At 40.5% G+C, this 13,832-nt stretch overlaps 1 protein-coding gene across 4 annotated transcripts in view; it reads right to left on the bottom strand.

Annotated features, from left to right (window-relative positions):
• The window catches only part of SLC25A40 (solute carrier family 25 member 40), a 65,082-nt gene extending 51,551 nt beyond the window's left edge, over positions 1 to 13,531 (bottom strand). Inside the window, exon 1 of one of the 4 annotated variants that reach the window (XM_033440274.2) lies at positions 13,308 to 13,531. In XM_033440274.2, coding sequence (XP_033296165.1) covers positions 13,308 to 13,407 — 100 coding nt within the window. In that variant the 5' untranslated portion in view covers positions 13,408 to 13,531. The remainder of the gene's footprint in view (positions 1 to 13,307) is intronic. The other 3 variants (XM_033440268.2, XM_033440297.2, XM_004263430.3) reach the window with 3 other exon arrangements.
• Between the last annotated feature and the right edge of the window lie 301 nt (positions 13,532 to 13,832).

Raw genomic sequence — 13,832 nt, 5'->3', positions numbered from 1 at the left:
TAATCTAAAATATGGCACAGGGACTTCCCTGGTGGTCCAGTGGTTAAGACTTCACCTTCCAATGCAGGGGCTGTGGGTTCGATCCCTGGTCAGGGATCTAAGATCCCACATGCCTTGCAGCCAAAAACACCAAAACATAAAAACAGAAGCAATACTATAACAAATTCAATAAAGACTTTAAAAAATGGTCCACCTCAAAAAAAAAAAATCTTTAAAAAAAATAAAATAAGGGCTTCCCAGGTGGCGCAGTGGTTCAGAGTCCGCCTACCGATGCAGGGGACGGGTTCGTGCCCCGGTCTGGGAAGATCCCACATGCCGCAGAGCGGCTGGGCCTGTGAGCCATGGCCGCTGAGCCTGCGCGTCCGGAGCCTGTGCTCTGCAGCGTGAGAGGCCCGCGTACCGCAAAAAAAAATAAAATAAAATAAAAAATAAAATAAAATATGGCACAAATGAACCTATCTACAAAACAGAAACACGCTCACGTACATAGACAACAGACTTGTGGTTGCCAAGGGGGAAGTGGGTGGTGGAGGGAAGGACTGGGAGTTTGGGATAAACAGATGTAAACTATTATATATGGGATGGATAAACAAGGTCCTACTGTATAGCACAGGGAACTATATTCAATATCCTGTGATAAACCATAATGGAAAAGAATATAAAAAAAAGAACGGGGCTTGCCTGGTGGCGCAGTGGTTGAGAGTGCACCTGCCAATGCAGGGGACACGGGTTCATACCCCGGTCCGGGAAGATCCCACATGCCGTGGAGCGGCTGGGCCCGTGAGCCATGGCTGCTGAGCCTGCGCTTCGCAATGGGAGAGGCCACAACAGTGAGAGGCCCGCGTACCGCAAAAAAAAAAAAAAAAAAAAGAACGTCTATGTGTATAACTGAGTCACTTCGCTATACAGCAGAGATTAGCACAACACTGTAAATCAACTCTACTTCAATTAAAAAAGTAAAATTTTGTTAAGAAGTCTTAATATAAAAAAAAATACGATTTCGGACTTCCGTGGTGGCTCAGTGGTTAAGAATCCGCCTGCCAATGCAGGGGACACAGGTTCAAGCCCCAGTCCGGGAAGATCTCACATGCCATGGAGCAACTAAGCCCATGTACCACAACTACTGAGCCTGTGCTCTAGAGCCCACAAGCCACAACTACTGAGCCCACATGCCACAACTACTAAAGCCCGCGCACCTAGAGCCCATGCTCTACAACAAGAGAAGCCACCGTGATGAGAAGACCGCGCACCTCAACAAAGAGCAGCCCCCGCTCACCACAACTAGAGAAAGCCCGCGTGCAGCAACAAAGACCCAACACAGCCAAAAATAAATTAATTAATTAAAAAAAATACCACTTCATGAACTGAAATAATGAATGCTATGAATATATCAATTCTTCCAGATTATAAATTCACAGGAATCACAACTAAAATCCCCAATTTTTTTTCATTTGTGGATTTGATAAAATACTTCCCCAAACCTATATGGAAGTAGAAAATGACAAGAATTGCCAAAAATTGTGAAATGCGCTAAAGCAGCGCTTACAAGGAAATTTATAGCATTATATGCTTATATTAGAAAAAATCTAAAAACCAATGATCTAAGCACCTCCCCTAAGAAACCAGAAAAAGAGCAAATTAAAACCAAAAAAAGCAGAAAGAAACAATTAAACTAAAAACTGTAACAATTCACTAGAGAGATTCAATAGCATATATGAGGGGGCAGAAGAAAGAATCAGCAAACCTGAAGAAAGATCAATTGAGATCACTCAATCTGAGAAATAAAAAGAAAAAGAATGAAGAAAAATGAACGGTCTCAGAGACCTGTGTGACATTATCAAGCATACCAACCTACACATAATGAGAGTCCCAGGAGAGGATAGAAAGGGAAAGAATACAAGCCAAAAACTTCCCAACTTTGATTAATGGGGGGGGGGGGGGGGCTGGGGGGGAGAAGAAAAAGAAACTATACATCCAAGAGGCTCACCAAATTCCTGGTAGGATAAACTGAAAGAAAGCCACACTGAGAACCTTATAATCAAACAGCCAAAAGCCAAATACAATGAGAATTCTGAAAGCAGGGAGAGGAGCAATTCATTATATTAAAAGGATCTTCAATGATTAAAAGCTGATTTCATATCTAAAACCATGGAGACCAGAAGGCAGTGGAATACCATTTTCAAGCAGTGAACAAAAGACTTAATGAAGAATTCTATACCTAGCAAAATTATCCTCCAAAATTGAGAAAAAAGTTAAGATATTCCCAGATAAACAAAATCAGATAGAACTTGTCACTACTGATCTTGTCCTACAAGAAATACTAGGAGGAATCCAGTCAGGATAAAATGAAACACACCACTAGGTAGTAACTGGAATTCATATGATGAAACAAAGAGCACTGGCAAAGGTAACAACATAGATGAATATAAAAGAAAACTGGATAAAGCAATAAAATAAATCTTTATTGATAGGCATTCAATATTATAAAGATGTAATTTGTATGACAACAATAGCACAAAGGAAGGGGGAAGGGAATGGAGCCATATACTGTTGAAGTTAAAATCATACTAATCTGAACCAGATTGTTATAAATTAAAATACTAATTATAATTCCCTAGGCAAACACTAAGAAAATAACTCAAAAAAATATAATAGAAGAGACAAGAAAACTGAAATGGTATATGAGAAAACATCTATTTAAAACAAGTGAAGGCAGTAATAAAGGAAGAATGTGACTATACAAATGTACAGAAACAAATAGAAAAATGGCAGACATAAATCCTTTTAAATGTAAAATGGATTAAACAATCCAATAAAGGGCAAAAATTGGCAGAATTTTGAAAAAATCAAAGTATACCCTATCTATAAGAGACCTATTTTATATTCAAACACAAAAAGATTGAAAGTAAAAGAATAGTACATAAGTAAAGGCAACTACATACATAAACATAAAAGTCTGCATTAATGGATTTTTGGTTAGTAATTCCTCTTTTTCCCTTCTAATGACTTAAAATACAATTATATAAAACAATAATTAAGGGCTTCCCTGGTGGCACAGTGGTTAAGAATCTGCCTGCCAACACAGGGGACATGGGTTCGAGCCCTGGTCCGGGAAGATCCCACATGCCGTGGAGCATCTAAGCCCATGTGCCACAACTACTGAGCCTGTGCTCTAGAGCCCGTGAGCCACAACTACTGAGCCTGCGTGCCACAACTACTGAGCCGACGCACCTAGAGCCCGTGCTCTGCAACAAGACAAGCCACGGCAATGAGAAGCCCGCACGCCACAACCAAGAGCAGCCCCCGCTCACCGCAACTAGAGAAAGCCCGTGCGCAGCAACAAACACCCAATGTGGCCAAAAATAAATTAATTTTTTTAAAAAATTAAAAATCTATGTTAATCACTGCCATTTATAACATTGTTATTTGTAACATACAATGTCATTAACATTGCATATTTATTTATATGTTATATGTTTACTATATATATCAACATAACATATACAAATATAATACTTATATTTATTACATATTTATAATATACACATTTAAATGCACATTATATATGTGCTTATACATATTGCATACATTATATATGTTATACATACAACAGTAACAATATGTCATTTATAACAATAACAATGTAAGGGGGTTGGGGGAATGGAGTTATACAGGAGTGAAGTTTTTGTATACTATTAAAAACAAGTTGTTATTAATCTGAAATCACTGTTATAAATGTGAATTGTAATCCTCAAGACAACCACTAAAAACATAACTAAAATATATACAGAAAAAATGAGAATGCAATCAAAACAGTACACTAGAACGTCTAACACAAAAGAAGGCAGTGAAGGAACTGAGTAACAAAAACATATGACATACAGAAAACAGAGCAAAATGGCAATGCAAGCCTTCTGTTTGAATAATTTCATTAAAGATAAATGGATTAAACTCTCTAAGAGACAGAGACTGGAAGGTTAAATATAAAAAGTGATCTAACTATATGCTGTCTACAAGAAACTCATTTTAGTACCAAATACACAAATAGGTCGAAAATAAAAGTGTAAAAGATGTTATGAAAGTGGTAACCAAAAGAGAGCTAGAGTGACAATACTAATATCAGACAAAATAAATTTTAAGACAAAAATTGTTAAAACAGACAAAGAAGAATGTTATATGATGATATAAGAGTCAATCTATCAAGATAAAAAAAATTATAAACATATATAACACCTAACAACAGAGCCCCAAATTATATGAAGCAAAAACTGACCAGAAGATGACCCAACAATAGTTGGAAGCTTCAATATATTTCACTTTCAATAATGAACAGAACTAGACAAAAGATAAACAAGGAACTAGAAAACTTAAAACAATACTGTAAGGTCGGATCTTAACAAACGGCACCGCGAAACAGAGGAAAGCTTCAAGTGAGCTTTATTAGGGAGCGCTCCCGGGCAAGGTTCACTGGTCCGAGAGAAAGGGGCCAGAGAAGTCGCACCTGGGCGAGGGTTGGGCAAGATTTTATAGGGGAAGAAGGTAAAGGGGTGTGGTGAATCTGGGAGGGCGCAGGGTATTCCTTATTTGGTGGTCTTTTCGGGTATCCTGGGGGACCGTTAGTCCCGCCCCTCGAAAGGCGGGATGGCTGGGCTGGGTTCAAAGTCCCCAGGTCAGTTCCCGGAACTGGGTGGTCCGGAATGTCTCCAGGGCAGTTTCTGGAACTGGGTGGTCCGGAGAATTTCGGTCTGATGCAACCTGTGAATCTGATTGTGTTCCCCCCTGCCTCCGGCCAGTTGGCCTTACAAATACTATAAACCAACTAGACCTAACAACACACAGAATACTCCACCAAACGAGAAAAATACACATTCTTCTCAGGTGAACATGGAATATTCTCCATGATAGATCGTACGTTAGGGCACAAAAAAAGTTTCAAGAAGTTTAAAAAGACTAAAATAATACAAAGCATCTTCTCTGACCACAGTAGAATAAGAAATCAGTATCAAAAAGAAATTTGGAAAATTAAAAAATGTTGAATGAAACAATACACTCTTAAATAACCAATAGGTCAAAGAATCCATTACAAGGTAAATTAGAAAACACCTTGAAATGAATGAAAATACAACATATCAAAACGTAAGGAATGCAACGAATGCAGTGCTAAGAGGGAAATTTATAGTTGTAAAAGCCTACATTAAAAAAAAAGATCTCTCAAATCAATGGCCTAAAATCCCCCTTATGGAACCCCCAAAAAGAAGAGTTACCTAAACTCAAAGCAAGAAGAGGAAAGAAATAGTATAGATTAGAATGTGAATAAACAAAATAGAAGAAAAACCATAGAGAATCAATGAAACCAAAAGTTGCTTCTTTAAAAGGATCACCAAAGTTAACATTTAGCTAAACTGACCAAGAAAAATGAGAAGACTCAAATTAGTAAAATCAGGCATGAAAGTAAAGATATTACCACCAGCTTTACAGAAATAAAAATTATTATAGGAGAATATTACAAACAAGTATCTGTCAACAAATCATTTAACCTAGATGAAATAAACAAATTCCTAGAAACATACAAAGTACCAAAAGTGATTCAAGAAGAAAGGGAATACTTTCTAACTCATTCTATAAAACAAATATTACTCTGATACCAAAGCCATAAAAAGACATCAGTTGAAAACTACAGACTAATAATGTATCATATGAAACAGGAGGGAAGAGGGCAGGGCACAACTCTTAAAGAATCACAGAGGGCTTCCCTGGTGGCACAGTGGTTGAGAGTCCGCCTGCCGATGCAGGGCACACGGGTTCGTGCCCTGGTCCGGGAAGATCCCACATGCCGCGGAGTGGCTAGGCCCGTGAGCCATGGCCGCTGAGCCTGTGCGTCCGGAGCACAGGCTCCGCAACGGGAGAGGCCACAACAATGAGAGGCCCGCGTATCGCAAAAAAAAAAAAAAAAAATTACAGAGCCGTTGAGGATACAACATAAACTGGTTAAAACCAACTAGGTCCAAGATGGTGGAAGATTCCACTTCCAATAGACCTTGAGCCTCATCATACTGTCATTGTAATACATTAGCATGCTAAATGACACACCCACGGGTGTCATGACAGTTCCGAGGCTGACCATAAAAGGACAAAAAGTGGGTGGCAGCCCAATTCCTAGAAATCCCCGCCCCTTCCCCGAAATAGTTGGAATAATCCTATGAAATTACCCGGCCCGTAAAAACTAACCTCCCCAGCCACTCTCACCTTTTGAGACAGACCTCATTCTGTCTATGGAATGTGTATCTCTCTAAATAAATCCACTTCTTATCTATAACTTTGTCTCTCACTGAAATCTTTCTGCTACGAGACAGAAAGAACCTGAGCTTCATTAAGTCCTGAGACCAGGTGTGTGATCTCAATCAGAAGACAGTGGGTTCCAGTCCCAGTCTGACTGAGTTTTGGCTGAGCAAAAGTCTCAGCCTGTGGGTTCAAGTCCCAATCTGAGTTTTGGCTGGGTTCGAGTCCCATCTGAGTTGTGCAGTTTCACATAGAGGCAAAAGTTCTCCACAAAATACTAGTAAACTAAATCCAGCCTTATATTAAAACAATTTACACCGTGACCAAGCTGGATTTAACCCCAAACATGCAAAGGTGGTCCAACTTACGAAAATCAATCAATGGAATTCACCATACTAATGAGATAAACAGAACCACATGATGAACTGTTATTACAGTAAAAATTGAAAAAAAAAATCCAACATCTTTTCATGATACAAACGCTCAAAAATGTAGGAAAAGAAGGGAATTTCATCAACATGATAAAGGGCACCTAAGAAAAACCCACATATAACATCATACTTAATGGAGAAAGACTGAAAGCTTTCCCCCTAACATTAGGAAAAAGACAGCGACGTCTGCTTTCTTGCTAATCATGGAAGTTCCAGCTAACGGCAATTAAGCAATAAAAACAAAGACATCCAGACTTGAAAGAAAGAAGTAAAACTATCTCTATTCACAGATGACTAGATTTTATATCTTGAAAACTCCTAAGAATCCACCAAAAAAACCTATCAGAGCTAATAAATAAATTCAGCAAACAAAATCAGCATATAATAATCAATTGTAATTCTATATAGCAATTAACAATCTGGAAATGAAACTAAGAAAACAATTCCAGTTAGAAAGCACCTGAGCATAACTTTATAGTTATGCCCTCTGGCCTCCTGTATCTGAGCTTCCTTGGATTCAAACAACTGCAGACCATGTAGTACTGCAGTACATATTTAATGAAAAAAAAATCCACATATAAGTGGACCTGCACAGTTCAAACGTGTGTACAATGAAAATTACGGAACATTGCTGAAACAAACTAAAGCGGACCTAAGTAAGGGGGAAAACATCCTGTGTTCATGGATAGGAACCCATAATACTGTTAAGATGGCAATACTATACAAATTCAATGCAATCACTCTCAAAATTCCAACTGCTCTTTTGTAGAAATGAATAAGCTGACTCTAAAATTCATATGAAATTTCAAGACCCTTTCAATAACCAAAACAATCCTGAAAAAGGAGAACAAATTTGAAGGACTCAGGCTTCCCAATTTCAAAACTTACTATAAGGCTACCAGTAATCAAAGCAGTGTGGAAGCAGCTTAAACATATAGATCATGGAATAGAACTGATAGTCCCAAACAACCTCATACATCTATGGTCAACTGATTTTCAACAGTCTTTTCAAGAAATGGTGCTGGGACAAATGGATATCCACATGCAAAAGAATGAAGCTGGACCCTTAGCTCACACAATATACACAAATTAACTTAAAATGGGTCAAAGACCTAAGCTACTACAAAACTCTTAGAAGATGAAGTAAAGCCAAATGACCTTGGATTTGGCAATAGTTTCCTAAATATGACACTAAAAGTACAAGAAACAAAAGAAAAACATAAAATTGAATTTTATCAAAATTAAAACTTTTGTGTATCACAGGACACTGCCAATAAAGTGAAAAGACAAGCCACAGGATTGGAGAAAATTTTTGCATATCTATCTGATAAGAGTCTAGTATATAATGGCCACGTTCCCTGCATCGGCAGGCGGACTCTCAACCACTGCGCCACCTGGGAAGCCCTACAAAATCTTTAAGAACACTTACAACTCAACAACAAAAAGACAAGAGCCCAATTAAAAAATGGGCAAAGGACCTGAAAAGACACTTATTCAAAGAAGATATACTAATGGCCAAGTAACACATGAAAAGATGCTCAACATCACTGATCATTGGAGAAATGCAAATTAAAACCACAATGAGATACCACTTCACAGCCATTAGGAAAGCTATAATTAAAAAACAAAAAGGAAATATAACAAGTGTAGGTGAGGATGTGGAGAAATAGGCAACCTTTTACACTGCTGGTGGTAATGTACAATGATGCAGCCACTGTGGAAAAGCTTGGCAGTTCCTGAAAATGAAAGAAGCCAGGCATAAAAAAACACTTATTTTATTATGCCATTTATATCAATATGAAATGTCCATAATTGGCAAATCCATAGAAACAGAAAGCAGATTAGTAGTTGCCACAGGTTGGGGGGTGGGGGGGGATAAGGAATGACCGCCTAATGAGTACTGGGTTTCTTTTTGAAGTATTGAAAATGTCTGGAATTATATGGTGGTGATCGTTGCACAACACTGTGAATACACTGAAAGTCACTGAATTATACACTTCAAGATAGTTGAAATGAATTTTATGTTAGGGAATTTCATCTCAATTTTTTAAAAAACTACATGAGATAACCAGTTCACACCCAGTGAGTGACAAGGATGTTTAACAACTGGGACTCTCATACATTGCTGCAAGGAACAGTTACTAAAAACTTCTGTAGTTTCTCACCATGTTAAACATTCAGTAAACATATGATCTATCAATTCCAAGACAAATAAAAGCCTATGTCCACAAAAAGACCTATATACAAATGTTCATAGCAGCATTATTCGTAATAGCCCCAAATTAGAAATAACCCAAATATCCATCAAGAGGGGATGGGTAAACTGTGGTATATTCACAGAATGGAATGCTACTCAACAATAAAAAGGAATGGACCACTGATACATGTAGCAACATGGATGAATCATGAAAATATGTTATGCAAAATAATGGAGATGCAAAGCATATAAATTACATGATTCCATTTATATGAAGTTGAAATACAGGAAAAATTATTTATGATATTAGAAATCAGAAGAGTGGTTACCACTGGTGAAGGGAGATTGGAACAAGGAGTGAAATAACTTTCTGTGGTGACAGAAATGTTCTTTATTTTGATGGGGGTTGGTAATTACATGGATATACATATTTGTTAGAACTCATCAATCCGTACGCTTAAAATGGGTGCACTTTATTGTATGTGGATTATAAAACATACTAGAAATTTTTAAAACTTACATGATGAGACTTCAATGGGAGTCTTAAAGTAAACAAGTCTCACTGGGCCTAGCCCACTGCACGTGCTCAATCAATATAAAAGGAAAGAAAAAAGTGGGCTAGGAAGGTAGATTGTTTTATAACCATAGCTGGGAGTTCCCTCGTGGTGCAGTGGTTAAGAATCCGCCTGCCAATGCAGGGGAAACGGATTTGATCCCTGGTCCGGGAAGATCCCACATGCCACGGAGCAACTAAACCCGTGTGCCACAACTACTGAGCCTGCGCTCTAGAGCCCGTGCTCTGCAACAAGAAGCCACCGCAATGAGAAGCCGCACACTGAAGAGTAGCCCCCGCTCGCCGCAACTAAAGAAAGCCCACACACAGCAATGAAGACCCAAAAAAGTCAGAAAAAAATCACTGCCAAATATGTATTGTGTAATATCCTAAAGGAATTTACAATCTAGTTCAGAATGTAATACAACCTATGAACCAACTCAGTATCCTTAACAGCTCCGACAGGTACCACAGCAGCCTCTGAATTATACTGTCTCAACGTGATTCACTCTCAAATTTTGAATTTTCCTGTCTTGCTTATTCTCCATTTTTGACCCTTCTCTTAGGTTATGTTCAGGGACTTGATATGCTGAATTTTCCTTGGTTTCCCAGCCCAGCCTCACCTGAGACACGGACTCCAGCACCACAGCCACTAACCAACTCTATCCCTTCATATGCTTAGCTTGCAAAACTAAGAACTTAATCTCAGAAAAACCTTAGGCCCTCCAATTCACCAGGGTAATGAGACTCTAAAATATGAAAATTAATTAATAACAATAGCAACAGAACACATTCCAGGAAATAATATATCAAGAGCTGGCAAATAAATCAAACTGGACTATTACTGAAGTCCCCAAATGAGCAGGAGATAAAGGCTAAGTCAGGTTTGTTATGAAAAGGAAAGAGGAACACCTGTGAGCCAGGTAGAGAGGCTTAAGGAAAAGAAATAAGGAAAGTGGTATTGCAGAAAAATGAATAAATCCATTTGTCTAGACTCTAGAATAAAAATTATACTTGTATATTCATGAGGCAGTCTGAAAAAGCAAATTAAGGCCTCATTGGATAATTACAGAAAGTTGTGGAGCAGACAGAGCACATTATTTTCATTTACAGATGAGGATATTGTAGTATGGCAAGGTTAGTATTTGCCCAAGGTCATAAAACTACCTAGGAATAGAGCCAGTACTGAATGAAATTCATTTTCTCTTGATTCACAGTCAAACATTCATTTACTTAGACCATGATTCTACTCAATGTTTTCCAACTTTGTTTAATAGAATTCTTGAAGCAACTTTTCACAAGTAACGCTGCCCCCATTTATTTCTTCTTGCATGTATACCTTTCACCTGAAGCACATCTCAAGACATACTTTAAATAAATCTTATTCTTTGACCAATAGCCCTGATTATTTGCATGATAGTAAGGAGGTTTCTATGTTTACAGGCCATAGATATATGACCACATCCTTCTTCTGGTGGCTACTACAAGATTTGAGTTCCAATAATAATTTTTTTTAAATTGTCCTTGGGTTACAGATCAGAAAATTTCTAACACTGTCCAGCAAAACAAACTTTCTGCTTATTCACAGCTTGACATTATCTCCTGCAGTGCAGTCAAGGGTGTGTCTAAAAGCCTAGGGTGCCACTATGTTACTGTCCTTCCTCATTGTAGTAAATAAGAAAGGTACCTCATCTTTCACTGGAACATAAAATGGGCTTCCTGTTTTTATTTTCTTCAACAGAAACCTATCTTTCCCATATCCCCTAAACCTTCCAAAGACCCTATCTTCCCTTCCTATCATGATAATTTCCTACACTGACAAATTTTTTGCAAGAGTATAGTCAACCCATCTCCACTTCAAGCCTATCATTTTTATCTAGTACTTACCTTAGCCATCTCCTGAAATTCTCAATAAGGAACCAATGACATCTTAAACACCAAGAATCGAAGGCCTATTTTTCAAGTCTTAGCCTTTTGGAACGCTTGAAGATGGAGAGAGGCTGATATATAGAGTTCACCAGAAAGACAGCACTAACTCAGCTCTCACTCTGTGCCAGGCACTGTACTAATTAAGGTTCCAAAAATGTTTCAATTAATTCTCACAACGTCTGAGAAGTGTTTATTACCTCCATTTTCAGATATTAAAATTTAGGATCAAAATTACCCAAAACCATATAGTTAGTGAAGCCTGCACGATCCCAAAGTTTGTAATTCTGTGACATTTGAAGATTAGTTCCCAGTTCTCTTCCTAACTCTGTGGCCTTTTCTCCGTCTCCTTCACTAGCTCATCATCCTCCGCTCACCACTAACTCTCTTATTTCACATGCTCTCCTGGGCAATTTCCATTTCCTCCCGTGGCTTTAACTACCTTCTACACTAGTGTTTCTCAATCTTTTAAGACTTTTTATAAACATAAAAATCATGTGCTCTTTTGGTAGCTTACATTTTGAAAAGATTGTTTTTCCCAATTAATTCTAGTGTTGTTCCAACTACACCTCCTGCCTTTTAAGATCTGATAACCTCTTAGGCATCACCCCATGACTGAGAATCAGCGACTGGTCTGTATGACGTCTCTCAAATCAGTCTTCCCTCTCCTGACCATCCCCACTCTCTCCCAGACATCTCTCCTGAATTACAAATATTACCTGGTGTCTAATAAAAATAGATCCATTATCGTCTCCCCAAACTAAGATCATCCACAGCAAAACTCATTTCCCTTACCAAACCTGAACCACCTCTTTGTGTTCTCCATTTTGGCTAAAGGTATTACAATCTACCCTTTTCTATGCTTTTAAGGTACCTATCTGTGAAACGGCAACACTGGCACTAACTTCCCTTAGCTACTAAGTTAAAAATCAACCATCAGGGGCTTCCCTGGTGGCGCAGTGGTTGAGAATCTGCCTGCCAATGCAGCAGACACGGGTTCGAGCCCTGGTCTGGGAGGATCCCACATGCCGCGGAGCAACTGGGCCCGTGAGCCACAACTACTGAGCCTGCGCGTCTGGAGCCTGTGCTCCGCAACTAGAGAGGCCACGATAGTGAGAGGCCCGCGCACCGCGATGAAGAGTGGCCCCCGCTTGCCGCAACTAGAGAAAGCCCTCTCACAGAAACGAAGACCCAACACAGCCAAAAAAATAAATAAATTAAAAAAAAAATCAACCATCAAACAACGAGACACTATCGTGTCCAGGAGGTAAGGAATGTAAAGCATAGTACAAGATTCAACGCTTTTACTCCTTACGAAGTTTACGAGAAAAAAACACACCAAAATCCATTTTTTGTGTGTGAAGCGTTTCCCACTTACCAAACAAAATTAATTTACTTTCCAAAACATTTAAATGTAATCCTTACTACAAATCCCATTTTAGAGATGAAAAAACATGATATTCAAAGGGATTAGGTAATTTAACCCAAGTTTTACAGCTGGTCGGTGCAAGGTCCAGACCCTAAACCCTAGACTTGAGATTTCAAATTCCGTTTCCTGTTATTGTTGAAATAAACTTCTACACAATAAAACGAAATCTCGGGTGTGCACAACAGAGGTCAACGGAGCAGCGCACGCAAGTACTAGAAAGCACAAGGCATCCTGGACGCGCTCTAGGCCGGGGTCCTCCTTGCCCAACCCTCGCTCCGACGCCCCCCGGCCACTCTTTCCCCGCCAAGACCCTCTGCGGCCTGCCTCCAGCCAGCCCGGTGACCGCGGGAAAACGGCGCTCTGAGACTCGGGGCGCGCTGGGTAGAGGCTGCCGCCGCCGCCAACCGCCCCACCCCAATCTGCGTCCCGGCTCGGCCGTAGCCGCCGCGCCTCCAGCCGCCGGGACAGCCGACCCGGGGGGAGCAAGCGTACCTGGTGGAGGAAACGGCTGGAGGGCAGGCGGTCCCGGCAACCTTAGAAGGTGGGAATGACCTCGGAGGCGAGTTGGTCTGGCTGGCGGCGCTAACTGCATTCACTCCCTTTGGCCACCTCGGGGCCACAAAGACTCTTCCAGCCAGTACACGGTACAGTACACCGGCGACGAGAACCCGGGGCGGATCTGAGGGCGAGAAGGCGTAGCAGTGGGTAAGGCGCAGAGGCGGAGACGCGGCCCGTGGGGGCGGGGCGCAGGCGCGAGGAGGCGGGGTGTGAGGGGCCCGATGCGCAGCGCGAGGAGGCGGCACCAAGGGGCTGGGCGCGCGACGCGAGCACGTGGGGGAGAGCGCGAGGCGGGGCGCGCGGCGTGAGAGGGGGCGGGGCGCGCGGCGTGAGAGGGGGCGGGGCGCGCGGCGTGAGACGGGGCGGGGCGCGCGTATCGGCGCCGCGGCCGCGTGACGCGTTTTCAAATCTTCAACCGCCGCAGCCCACTCGTTTGTGCTTTGCCACTTCCTCCTTCGC

The sequence above is a fragment of the Orcinus orca genome, chromosome 9 (assembly GCF_937001465.1).
Source record: "Orcinus orca chromosome 9, mOrcOrc1.1, whole genome shotgun sequence".
Classification (NCBI taxonomy): Eukaryota; Metazoa; Chordata; class Mammalia; order Artiodactyla; family Delphinidae; genus Orcinus; species Orcinus orca.
This window is presented reverse-complemented; position numbering and strand designations above follow the sequence as displayed.